This window comes from Sus scrofa, chromosome 16, assembly GCF_000003025.6.
Source record: "Sus scrofa isolate TJ Tabasco breed Duroc chromosome 16, Sscrofa11.1, whole genome shotgun sequence".
Classification (NCBI taxonomy): Eukaryota; Metazoa; Chordata; class Mammalia; order Artiodactyla; family Suidae; genus Sus; species Sus scrofa.
Window position 1 is genome coordinate 953,022 of NC_010458.4, and position 13,676 is coordinate 966,697.

At 44.8% G+C, this 13,676-nt stretch overlaps 1 protein-coding gene across 5 annotated transcripts in view; it reads right to left on the minus strand.

Annotated features, from left to right (window-relative positions):
• CTNND2 (catenin delta 2) overlaps positions 1-13,676 on the minus strand; it is a 1,013,144-nt gene that overhangs the window by 444,392 nt on the left and 555,076 nt on the right. For all 5 annotated transcript variants that reach the window (XM_021076845.1, XM_021076841.1, XM_021076844.1 and 2 more), the window contains exon 7: positions 8,715-9,285. In XM_021076845.1, coding sequence (XP_020932504.1) covers positions 8,715-9,285 — 571 coding nt within the window. The remainder of the gene's footprint in view (positions 1-8,714; positions 9,286-13,676) is intronic.

A 13,676-nucleotide genomic window follows, 5' to 3' on the forward strand; every position in this document is an offset into this window, starting at 1 on the left:
ACAACGTCATATTTAACACTGACATCTTCCAAGTTAAAGTTACCTAAGTATCACTAGTGCTAGAAAGGCTTGCATGGAATTCTACATAAAGATGCCACTCTCCTATAAAAGAACAAAAAAGACCCATATACCCCATTTTAACTAGCAAGGCCGCCATGCAGTAAGGAGAGAAGAGGAGATATTAATTTCTGGGAATCAACAAAGAAGAAAGACCTCCGGAAAGCCTTTGGGGCCCTTAGCATCTCAAACATTCAGTTCCAGATCCAGCTACTAACTTAACAAAAAGGCACGTTAAAAGGGCCAAACTGCATCCCTGCTGCAGTTTGACCTGGATGAACATCAACTGGATAGAAATCAGACACTATGCAAATGCAATCAGACACTCCACAGAGTGACTTTATAAAGGAAAATCTGATTGCCATTCCTGGGAGTCCCAGGCTACAGGCAGATGAAGGCTTGCTAGACAGGGGTCAGAGGAGGTTTGCTAAAGAGATTTTAGTACCTATTCTCCCTGGAGAGAAAGCCTGGACCACTCAGACACAGGTTTCCTGCTATAAAATGGGATCCCAGAGTTACACAGGGCCAAGGGCTGGCTGAATAATGGCTTTGCTGGTGGAGGCTGGAGAGGGTCAATGAGTGGGAATTGTTCCACACCCCTGGAGGGTGCTGGGTTGCAGGGCGGCAGGGTGCCCGGTGCAGAAAAGGGATCTCCTTTGCATTCCGAACCAGAAGACGTCTTGGCAGGGTCTGGGCTCTGGAGCAAGAGCTTCTGAGGAGGGGGCTGGGACTGAAGGGCGTGGCCAGCATGGAATGCAATGGAGCTTCTACAGTTGGGGAGCGGATCTCAGTGGGGTCCAGTCCCCAAGAACCCCTGGACGTTCAGGTTAATGGCCAACCTCAACCATTTTCAAAAGAAGATTACGGAGTTGACTGACATCACATCCTAATTAGTAAATTAGGATGTGCTGATCATATCCTAATTAGTAAATCTAAACCAGGATTGATTTGTTGTTTTTTTTTTTTTTAACTAAAGGGTGTGCTAGAAGGGTCACATGACTTGTTCAGATGTTTGTCTACAGGCAGGGGAAGGTCGCCTTCAGGAAAAGCAATTTAAAGAGGCAGAAGCAGCTAGGTATCATATTGCATTCCAACCACATCCAAGTGCTGTGTGATAAACAAACTCACTCACTGCCCGGACTCCATGTTTCCTCTGAGAACTTGACAACAGAGACTACAAAGCTTTCATTTAGAATTAGGCTTTTTCCTTTTCTTTCTCATAACAGATGCACCTGGAAGTATTAACAAGCCAGGGAATGGTTCTAAGATCTCCAAACACACAAATGTGGAGTTACAAGTGTGTGATTCCTAATGACCAGTCAGTTTGAGGTCTGCTTGGCTGGCTCACAAGAGGGACACACCCAGATAGAATTCCTCTCCATATTAGGTCAGTTTGCATTACAATCGTTGCTTAAGAATCTTCATTTAATTCATTTCATTTTTTTGCCTAAAAATAAGCTTCTGATGTTTGACTTAACTTTAATGCATATTTACAACTCAGATTTCTATTTTTAACAGGATTAATTTTGCTCTAAACCAGAAAATGAAAGGATTATGTTATCTGCTTTACAAAATTGAAAAAAAAAAAATCTGGTACTGGTAGGCATACTCTACAGGATGTTGACACATTTTTGAGATATTCTTGCTTCTTCAAAATCACTAGTCATTTAAATAAGTTGAAAACTTATGTTGTATTTCTACATCCTTGGTGTTTTTCTTCAATAACAAAATATACTGCTTCCATCCATACAGCAGGGTATTGAAGAGTATGGAGATGCCAGATTCAAAGTGATCCAGGTTCAAATCACATCCTTGTCATTTCCAGCCAAAGGAACTTGGGGCAAATAACTTCTCTCTTATAAGCCTCAGTTTTCAAATCTGTAGATTGGGGGTAGGAATTGCAGCTACCTCATTAGGTTGTTAGAAAACTAGGAATCCAGGTTGCAACGTGTCTGACAGATTGCCAGAGATAAAGCAAATGTTTTATACTGCAATATCATATAGCATCATTTTAGTCATCATGCATGAAATGAACCCATTTAATTTTTAAATCATGAAAAATAAAATAATGCAACCTGCCAGGAGAAAAATGTAAAAACTAGTTATGCTATTTCTTTAGCCATCTTCTTCCTCTGTCTTTTAGTAAGTGGTAATTTTTGGACTGTCCCATGTCAAAATGGGGGGGGGGGAAGGGGTTGATAATGGGATCTGGGAGCAGGGAAGGACTCTCCCAACACCTTCTGAAGTGGTTCTCTGTCTATTTTTTCTTTATAAATCCATCCTCCACAGAGGTCCCCAAAAAGAGTTTTTAACATGCAAGTACAGTCATGTCACCCCCTCTGCAGAAGGAGAATATTTCAAGAGCTTTACGTCTCCTCTCCTCCTCTGCATCTTCCACCATCCCCCCCCAACTCAGTTTTAGCTCAAGAAACCCTGATCCGTGGTGGCCTCTAGCCCCTCCCACTGCACCCTTCACTACATACTTTCTCTATTTTTTTGTAATTTATTTAAAAATTGAAGAAGAGTTAATGCACAATGTTCTGTTAGTTTCTGGTGTACAGCAAAATTATACCTTATCACAAGATACTTAACAAAGTTCCCTGTGCTATATAGTAGGTCCTTGTCTTTTATCTATTTTATATATAGTAGTGTGTCTTTATTAATACCAAACTCCTAATTTACCCCTTACCTCTCCCCTTCCCCTTTGGTAACCATAAGTTTGTTTTCTATGTCTGTGAGTCTGCTTTGTAAATAAGTTCATTTGTATCCTATTTTGGATTCCATATATAAGTGATAGGATATTTGTCTTTCTCTTTCTGATTTACTTCACTTAGTATGATAATGTCTAGGTCCATCCATGTTGCCAAAAATGGCTAAGAAATATTCCATTGTATATATGTACCACATCTTCTTTATCCATTCCTCTGTCAATGGACACAAAGGTTGCTTTCAGGTTTTGGCTATTGTAAATAGCACTGCTGTGAACATTGGAGCCCATGTCTCTTTTTTAATTATAGTTTTCTCCTGATAAATGATCAAGAATGGACTTGCTGGATCACACAGTAACTTTATTTTGAACTTTTTAAGGAACCTCCATACTGTTCTCCATAGTGGCTGCACCAATGTACATTCCCACCAACAGTGTAGGAGGGTTCCCTGTTCTCCACACCCTCTCCAGCATTTATTATTTGTAGATTTGTGATGATGGCCGTTCTGACTGTAGTTTTGGTTAGCATTTCTCTGGTAAATAGCAATGTTGGGCATCTTTTCATGAGCTTTTTGGCCATCTGTATGTTATCTTTGGAGAAATGTCTATTTAGGTCTTCTGCCCCATCTGTACTCTGTGGCATGGCTCTAGCTGCCCTTTCTCCTTAGTTCTGTCTATAGCAAATTTTCCCACTAGCTCTGTCTATACTGCTCAGCTCTGGAGCCACTGCATCAAGGAAGCACCCCCCTACCCCAGCTCCACAAGATCCCCCTCTTAGAGAGAAGGGAAGATATTAATTTCTGTGAATCAACAAAGAAGAAAGACCTCAGGAAAGCCTTCGGGGCCCTCAGCATCTCAAACATTTAGTTCCATAGGAACCAACCTCTGTCTCACTCTAACACTGGGCTTTAAACTGTCCACTTATATATCTGTTCCCAAACTAGCTTCCCTGAAGGCCGATTATCCCCCACACATCTCTGTCTTTCCTACACAGAAACTGGCATGACTCGGGACTCAAAAGATCTACTGTGTCTGAAGCAAAAATGAATGACTTCTTCATAGCACACCGAAGTTAGTATGGTAGGTATTATTAAATGATACACATAAATTTTTATTGCGCCAACAAATGTGCTAGTGCTTTATATACATTATTTTATTTAAGTCTGAGATTATGAGAGATAAGGGCTACTACTGTGATTCCCTAGGGGACGGACTGATTTCAAACAGGTGAGTAACGCTTCTAACTTTTGGGACAAGGCAGGGCTGGGCTTCCATTCAGGCACCACTGTATGCTGAAAAAAAGAAATTGTTTATAAAGAGAAGAAAGGAAAAGTTCTGAGAGCCCTTTGGACTCTGACAACATACGATCTGAAAAATGACACCGTGCTCAGTCTAATCCAAATTGTGTTTTCCCCGATGGCTGAAACTTGGATCTCTGGCCAGACTTTATAAAGCTTGACCACAGGGAAAAGTCTAGTGGAAAATGTGGACTGTAAGCTCCTCACCAGTCACCCACTGAGACTGAAAATGACCTGAAATCCTCAGACAGAACTTGTAAATTTCTGTAAATGTTGGTAGACAGAAGCTTCTTGAAAACATTACACAGGTTTTTCCTCTCTGGGACAACACCCTCTCCTTTCAGTACAGATCAGCCAGCACCCCTCACTGAAACTGCTCTTGCAAGGTCGCCAATGAGTACACACTGCTAAGCCAAGGTCAGAAGACAGTCTACCTTTGTCCGGACTTCTTAATTGCATTGGACGTAGTTGATCGATCCTGAGACATGCTCTTCTCTTGGCTGCTAAGAAATGACACTGACCTATGCTTCTAGCTTCTCTCTTTCTTTTGCTGGTTCCTGCTCAACTCCAAGAGCTCTACATTTGTGAAAGGAATCCAGGCTCAGTCCTTGGTCCTCCCTCTCTCTCTCTTTTTTTTTCTTTTTAGGGCAGCACCTGAAAAGAAAGTTCCCAGCCTTGGGATTCAATCAGAGCTGCAGCTGCAGGCCTATGCCACAGGCACAGCAACACCAGATTCCAGCCACTTCTGCAACCTACTCCACAGCTTGAGGCAATGCCAGATCCTTAACTCACTGAGCAAGGCCAGGGATAGAACCTGCATCCTCACAAAGTCAGGTCCTTAACCTGCTGAGCCACCATGGGAACTCCTCAGACCTCTTCTCTCTATACTTACTTCCTAGGTAATGTCTTCTAGACTCACAGTTTCAAATACCATGTACTTGCTGGTCACCCCCTAATTTTAATCTCCACCCTGGGATTCTCCCATGAACTCCAACCTGTGTGTTCAAATGTCTATTTCACATGTGTATTTTGCCAGATGGACATCACATACCCAAAACCACGATCTTAATATTCACCAACGCTGCCCCCAAACCCAACCATATCCCTCTGCATTCTGCCCCATCTCAGTCGGTGGCGACGCCATTCTTCTGGTTATTAAGTCAGTGGCATCCTTGGGTCCTCTTTCTCTTAGTCCATGAGACCGTCTGGTCGGCTCTACTTTATCCAGAATGACACTACTCTTCATAACCTCCGGTTCTACCATCCAGCCCCAAACCATGATCATCTCTTGCCTACATCACTGTAATACCTCCCAAGATATAGTCTCCCTTTTGTCTTTGATCTCTTACAGTGTATTCTCAACAAAGTGGCCTAGGACCCTGTTTTAAATCAGTGCAGATCATGTCACTCCTCTGCTCAGATCCTCAGCAGCTCCAGCGGATAGGGTCCAGCCAGTATCCTGAAGCCTTCATCAAGGCTTACAAGGCCTTCCCTAATCCGGCCTTCTCCCCCACTGCCACCCTTGCTTGTCACCTGGCTGACCTCCTGTCATTTCTTTGCCCTCCTTCTCTCTGACACACCCTCACTGGTTTTCTTGCTATTCTGCAAACACACCAGAAACACCTCCACTGTACCAGCCTTTGAACTTGCTGTTCTTCAGCTCAGAATGCCCTTCCTCTAGATAGTAATACAGCTATTTCCCTCACTTCCTTCATGATGAGTGACTCAAAAGGCACCTTCTAATGAGAGCTTTCCCTGGCCACTCTGCCAAAAATCCTTGTGACTTTCTGTCTTCTCCAGCTGAAATGAGGCCAGGGATTTGCGTTAATATCGATCAATTCTGTACCCCTAGGGTCTAAATCAGCGCTAGTGCATAAGAGGTCTTTACTAAATAATGAAAGGAATTAATTTATTCCATAGTGAAACTTACTACCTATCTCGTATTCACACTTCCTAGCTGTTAGTGACAAATCTCCAAAGTCACAATTCTGAAAACTTTCCAAAGGCTATTTTCAGTCTTGACTTTGTGATTTTCTCTCTCTCTCTCTCTTTTTTTTTTTTTTTTTTTTTTTTTTTTTTGCTTTTTAGGGCTGCACTTGTGGTATATGGAAGTTCCCAGGCTAAGGGTCAAATCAGAGCTACAGGTGCTGGTGTACATCACAGCTCATGCCAACACCGGGATTGAGGCTAGGGATCGAACCCTCATCTTCATGGGCACAAGTCAGATTCATTTCCACGGTGGGAACTCCCTTGACTTTGTGATTTCAATTAGCAAAATGGCTCCAACTTCCTGATGCCTAGAACAGTATCAAGCACTCAGATTCAGGTATGGAGCCCCAAAGCTCCAATATTCCTGACCTCTCACAAATGTTAAAAATCAGTCCCTGTGACTTTCCTGGGCCATCATTTGCTCATTTCTAAATGGGGCCAAGGATTGATCTTATGCAACCCAAGTATTTATGCAGAGTTATAGAATAATCTGAAACTCAAACACCGCCAGCAGAAATTTGCATGGAAAAAAACCCTTTAAATGAATATTGAAAAGTATGCATTCGAAACAGAGTCATTCAAACACTGAAAGAACTCATTGTAGCTCCAAAATTAAGAATCTTCAATGGCACATTGATTTTTTCCCCCCACCAGGTAATAAAAATGAAAGAGGGTCAGAGAATGTGAGGAACTGATGGAAATGGGGAAGGAAGTGAAGGTTCATGGGACTGTGCTGAGCATCTGGAGTTCTCTTATTTCTGGACAAAGCCTCCCTACGCCTAAACAGACAGACAGACAGACAGACACACACACACACACATCACATCCTCAGAAACATTATTCCAGATACTAGCCTCCAAGCAACCTTCACAACACTTTCACTTTGAAAACTTCTTTCTATATTCAATGACAGATGGAGCTGTCAGGCTCTCTTCCCGCCCCATTCACACTCCCCCAGCCTATCCAGGAGACCCCCATCCCTGGTTTTACTGAAGTAATAACAATGTAACATGCACAGGGTAAGCAGTATGATTACTGGGAGAAAGATCTGGAAGCTCAGGCTCCCCGTTTCTTTCTCCATTTCTGTGCAGGAAACGAAATGGCCTTTGGCAAGTCACCCAAATGGTCTGGGACTCAGTGGCCTCCTCTCTCTGGTGGCTGGGAAGGCTCTCATGGCACCTGAGCCTCCCACAAGCTCCCTCTATCCTCAGTTTCCTGCCCTTGCATGATCCAGATGATCCAGTAACTTATTTCACAAACTTCTAAAATGAAGTTTCCAAACTTATACAAACTAGGTTTCCATACAGGTCTCCTAGCCTCCTCTTCTAATCAGACTGTCACTTCTGTGTCTCTACATAATAGGTATTTTGATATTTTCACTGGGTTGGCATCTATGACTGCCACTTCCAAAAATTCTATTAAAGAGAGAGGAGTGAATGAGAGGAAATAAACATACTGAGCATCATTGGGGAGCAGCAGAAATCCAGCCCGCATCCAGTTAGGCCAGGCCAATCCACACCGGCAATTACTGTGCTGAATTTAAAAAGCCCTTGGACACCTGCCTCTCGGGTGCAACAAGTTTCTTTTTTCATCCTATTTATCTTCACAGTCAACTATTTATATTAAGAAGGGAAACATACGAGTGCAGCATCTGTTACTAGAGTGACACAATTACCAAATTCTTTCATAAGAGGAAAAAAAAAATCGACAGTAAATCCAGGTTTGTTGTCAGGCGCTTTAGAAGACAAAACATTAGTCTTTCAATCATAGTGTCTCGTTTAAGCTGAACATATGGTGCCACCAGCAGAGAATCACCAGCTCAGCCTGGCCTCTGATGGGCATAATGACCCCTCTTCTGAATTGGCAGACAAAAAAGTAGGCTTCATCTCAAAACTCCAGTCCAGCCCAGCCCCTCTGTCCCTCTGCTAAGCAAGCAACAAACTCAAGGAACTGTATCTTTGGTCACTTTCCCCCACTTCTGTAATCTATGTCAATTCAATGATAGGTATGGGAGTGACCTTCACTTTTCCCAGTGACTAAACTTAAACAAAATATAATACATTTGAGCCGTAACAATGTAGTAAAAAAAAAAAAATCAAGGTAATTCATCATTGGTTACTTTGTCACTATTGAAAACTATGTAATCTGAATGTCTGCTTTGGGAAAATTCTGCACTTTTCCCCTACAACCAAATGTAGGTAACTATAGCTGATCCTAGAAATACCGTGAATTTTTTATTATTTCTTCATTCTGTTTCTGGATACCATCAACAGGTCAATGTGACTTTATTAAATCTGACTTAAAGGATGGATGTCTTAGTCTTCAGATGAGGGGAGGTGGGAGGAAGAGAGAGAGAAGGAGGGAGGGAGAGACAGAGAGAAGAGGAGGAGGAGGGATGGAAGAGAGAGAGGTAGAGACACTAAGAGTTCCAGCGATTGTATTACTTCCAAAAAGAACTAACCGGCAGATTTAAGTTTGGATGCTAACTCAGACTACCTAGAGATGCCCCGCCACCCTCTACCTTAAGCAAATGCTAAACACCGGCCCTCAGCCACGCCCAGCTCCAGCCCGGTCCAGCCCGGCGGTCTGCCTCCAGCCTGCGCGGTACCCCACCACGCGCCCAGGAGTGCCCGTGGCCGAGCCGCGGGCGGCGAGCCCTTTACCTGCCAGGCTCCCCGGCCTCTGGAGGGTGGCCGTGGCATACAGCTCCTGCGAGTGCTTGCCGTAGGGCTCGGACGCGTGGACCAGGCGCTTGGTGGGCGACAGGGTGGCGTACGTGCCGATGGTGGAGCTCAGCTGGTGGATGGGCGAGGAGGAGATGGTGGACTGCACGGTGGGGGGCGAGGTCACGCGGATCGGGGACAGGCCGGCCGAGGACACGACGATGTTGATGGGCGAGCTGGTGCTGTAGGACTTGGCCAGGCGGCTGGGCGACTGCTTGGGAGAGGAGCCGCGGGGCGCGGCGTAGGCGGCGCCCTCGGGGGCCGAGCCGCCGCGCTGCAGCTTGGTGGGCGAGCCGCCCTGAGGCGCGGCCAGCGGGGAGCCCCCGCGCGGGGGCGCGGGCAGCGTGGAGCTCGAGTAGTAGAGCGCGGCGGCGGCGGCGGCGGCGGGCGGCGCTTCGGGCAGGTGGAAGGCGCTGCCCAGGCTGGGCGCGAACGGCTCCCGCGGCGGCGGCGGCGGCGGCGGCGGCGCGGGCTCGGGCCCCGCCAGGTGCCCCGCGCGGCTCGTGGTGCCCTGTGCGCGGGAGAGCAGAGAACACGCGCTCTTAGCCAGCGGCAAGCAGAGGAAGCCCCGCGCGCGCCGCCCGGCCCTGGCGACCCGGGAATGCTCGGGCGCGCGGGGGATCGAGCCGCACGCTCCCCTTGAGCCGCTTGGGAGGGGCTCTTCTCCGACTCCGAGCCAAACCCGGTAGCCAAGGGCGGCCGACCCGGGAATGGGGGTCGGGTCTGGTAAGTGAGGCACGGATTCTGCTTACACATCTCAGAGGTTTCTGGAATAGCAGAGGCATCGCATTAGTCACCGTAAGCTTTGAAAAGGCCACCCAGCAGGGCCATTGGTTCTACCTGAAGGCAATCACGATCTGTCAGTTTTATGGAGAAATGCGGGCGTTCAGTCTTTTCTCCTCCGCGTCCCCCCCGCTCCCACCCGCACCGGCATTTCATCGGATACAGTTTCTGCCTCTGAAACTGGCCAAGTTGTGTACTTATCTGGAGACCATAAGAAATAAACATACTTCGTGGAGTTTATTGTCGCTCTTTTCCCGCTGATTCTTCTTAGCGGATAAATTAAAAGGGCGCGCGGGGCGGGGGGGATTAAGTCGGACTACATATGCTTGGGCTTTCAGGATTTAAAAACAGCATTTCTAGAGGAAGCTGAGCAATGGTAAATGAAAAGAGTAAGAAAGCCTCCCTTTTCTAGATTTTTAAACGCCGGGCTCCAAATCTTTCAGCATCTCTTTCTCCAGCTCGCTTTTAAGAGCCCCCTGCAGCTGTGTCTTCAAATTGAAAGCCAGTGGCCTCTCATTTATTTACTAGAACACAAAAGACAACAAGGGCCGGGGTGGAGCTGGAGAGACAGTCGGAGGGGAAAGTACTTTCCCTGAAGCTAGTCCAGAGACAAATTTGCATTCGAATGAAAACACTACATTGTCACCACTTCTGGGCAGGAGGTCTGGGATCTTCCAGGCTTTCCCGGAGGAGCAGAAAAGTTTTTGAGAGCAGGCTGGTGTGAAAAGGGGGAACGGTTGGTTATGAAACTGGGGGGCGGGAGAATTAGGTGGGGAGGAGGAAGCGGGTGAGCTGGAGGGAAGAGGGACTGAGAGAGACTGAACAGATGCTCTCCATTAAAAGTTTCAATTATGCTTATCCACAGGTTTTGAAATGGCAATTGTCAAATAACAAACTGGACACTTCCAATCACACACAGCATCCCAAATTTTATCTGGAATGTCAAGTCCGTGTGAAGATCTGAGGGAGTTTATTGAGCAACATCAAAAGCCTTTATTAAGAGCAGCCTAGGAGAGTTCCATTCGTGGCTCAGGGGTTAGCAAACCCCATTAGCATCCATGAGGACGCAGGTTCGATCCCTGGCCCCGCCCAGTGGGTTAAGGATCCAGCTTTGCCATGAGAGCAAAGTGTAGCTCAGATCTGGTGTTGCTGTGGCTGTGGCATAGGCCTGCAGCTGTAGCTCTGATTGGACCCTAGCCTGGGAACCTCCATATGCCAATGGGTGTGGCCCTAACAAGACAAAAAAAAAAGGAAGAAAAAAAGCATCCTGGATAGAGAGGGAGATAACAGACCGGGAAGGAGATTCTATGTGAGGGCTGTGTGTGTGTGTGTGTGTTTATTTATATATGATGTATATGTTTTGTATCTTTGCATATGTGGGTAATGTGTATTTATTTATACATGATGTATATATTTTATATATTTGCATATATGATCTGTGGGTATGTGTGTATTATGTATTTATCAATCCACGCACAAAGTTTCTCTCCTTGACAAAACTCTGGTTAGGCTCCTCTGAACTCTCATCTGACAAGGCTCTGCACTGTCCAGTTTTAGCGAGAATACTATGTGGTCTGTTTAGCCAGAATCCTCTCCCCCCTGATGTTTCCTCTTAGTAATTTTCCATCCACTGACCACCAAGCTCTTCCTTGGCTATACATTCCTACTTTTCCTTGTTGGATTTGAAATTGAGCCCAGTTCTATACTTCAATTGAGGTCTGTTTCCCCCTCTTGCAAAACTTTTAAAGTTTTCTGAGTACAATCTGGATTTATTGCGTTAACTACTGTCTGGTTCTGGGTTTTCTTCAGCATCACAAAGCAATTATTTTGACTAATGGCAGGAGTGAGAGTAAAATGTAAGTCCCATGATTTTGTTCTCTTGCTCCTCTCCATCAACTAGAGCAAGGAGGAATCATAGCAGAGATACCATGAATACTTGCGGAGCAAATGAAGGAATGGTTAATAAAGCTGGTCCCAAGGCTTTGGCGTGAGGGTTTCCATGACTAACTCCGCAGAGCTAGTATACTCAACTAGACCCCAAAGATAGTACAGCATCCATCATCTGGAGTCATGGGGGTGCTGCTCACGAACAAGCATGCCTCCCTCCCAGTAGAAGTACTTAGTATGAAATATAAAGACTGGGCTTCTCAAACTTGGCTGCATATTATAATTGCCAGGGTAGTTTTTGAAAAAAAAAAAAAAATCTGTTGCCCAGGCTGTATCCACTAGCTACTTAATTCAGGATCTCTGGAAGAGGAATTCAAACAGCATGCTGTCTGGAGGCTCACAGGTGACTCCAATGGCCAAATGAGTAGGAGAACAAGTCATCCCCAGAGCCCTGTGGTTTTACAAGTGCAGCCCCCATTCCAGCAGCCAGCATTCTAAGCAGCATTAGCATCACCCTGTAGGAAACTTGGAGGAGGCGCCCAGGGATGTGGGTTTTAGCAAGTTCTCAAGGCGATTATGATGCCCCTTTAAAGTTTGCCAGCCTCTGATCTAGGAGAGATCGTGATCCAGGGCTCTAAAGTGGGCCCGAGGGTCTGCGTTTCTAACAGTCTCCCGGAGTGGGGGGTGATGCTGCTGGTCTAGAACTAATGCTAAACTGCAGATAGTGACCGTCTGTCTTTACTTTTTTTCAGAACCTCTCCTAGGGCCTGAGAAACATTCTGCTGTACGGAACCCAGCTGGCAAGTGACAGAAAAGCCTCCAAAGGGAATTTCTGTAAACCCTTCCCATGGGGTTGTGAGGAGGAGAAAGAACCCTAAAGGGTCTAAGGAGAGTCCCTTGCTTAGAATGAATATTTTTTGTTATGTCTTGTATACATAACATTAATAATAACCCTATATAACATTAAAGATGCGATCACCATGTAGCATATTTTTAATAAAATATATACTAAAGCATATCAATATAAATTAAAACAACATTATGTAGTGTTCTAGTAGTTAAGTATCAGAGTAACACGGATCCTAGGGAAACCTTGAATAAACTTTGCAAATACTTCATTTATTTCATTTTCCTTTTTTTGCCTTTTCCTTTTTCTGTTTAGGGCCACACCTGTGACATGTGGAAGTTCCCGGGCTAGGGGTTGAACCAGAGCTGCAGCGCAGGCCTATACCACAGCCGCAGCAACACAGGATCTGAGCTGCCTCTGTGAACTATCCTGCAGCTTATGGCAACAGCAGATGCTAAACCCACTGAGAAAGGCCAGGGATTGAACCCACATCCTCATGGACACTAGTTGAGTTCTTAGCCCACTGAGCCACAACGAGAACTCCTCATTTTCCTTTTAATCTGCTGGAACTTCCAGTTGCAGAAGCGCTAAGTCTGCTGAATATGATTCATAAGGTTTCTTAAATGGCCCTCAAATCTGTAAAAGTTTTAAGAACTGCCACACTAGTTCCAGGTATTTGACAGGCTATTGCAGCCAATTCAAAAAGTTTTTCAAATACTGTAGGATCTTGGTGAAATGTTGCCAGTAACTTTTTTTTTTTTAACATGATTAAAAGAAAACATAAATGATAAGGTTTTATGTACATTTTAAGATGGGCATTGTCTATGTTGGAAATTTTCTATACCTGTACTGTCCAATATGGTAGCCACTAGACACATGCATTGCATTTTAACACACATTAAATTTGAATTTGAATTTAAATAGTCAAATGTGTCTAGCGGCTACCTTACTGAATTGCACAATTATATAAGTCCTTTTGCAGTTTTTAATAAACAATTCAGGGATATTATACTCCATTGCAATAACCATGACCCTAAGTGCCTAGGAATGGTTCTTTGGCTAGACTGAAAAATCCGTTCTTAAGCATCCATCTTTTGGGAGCTTGCTTCCATTCTTGGGTTTATGTTTTGTACCATGAGTAATTTCATTTAGCAGCTCTTCACTAGGGCTACATTTTAAGAGAGCTGCAAAATTCAGGTGAGGGTTTATGACTGCCTAGGTCATTGGATTAAAAATGATACAAGCACATTTCATCACATATAGCATTTGTGTTATATATGCTATAGCTGTCAGGGAAGTGCAGTTCAACCTTAAAAGTATATTAGCACTATAAATAAGACTGTAAATTCAGTTTTAAAGTTTCAAAACTTTTTTAAAAACTAATG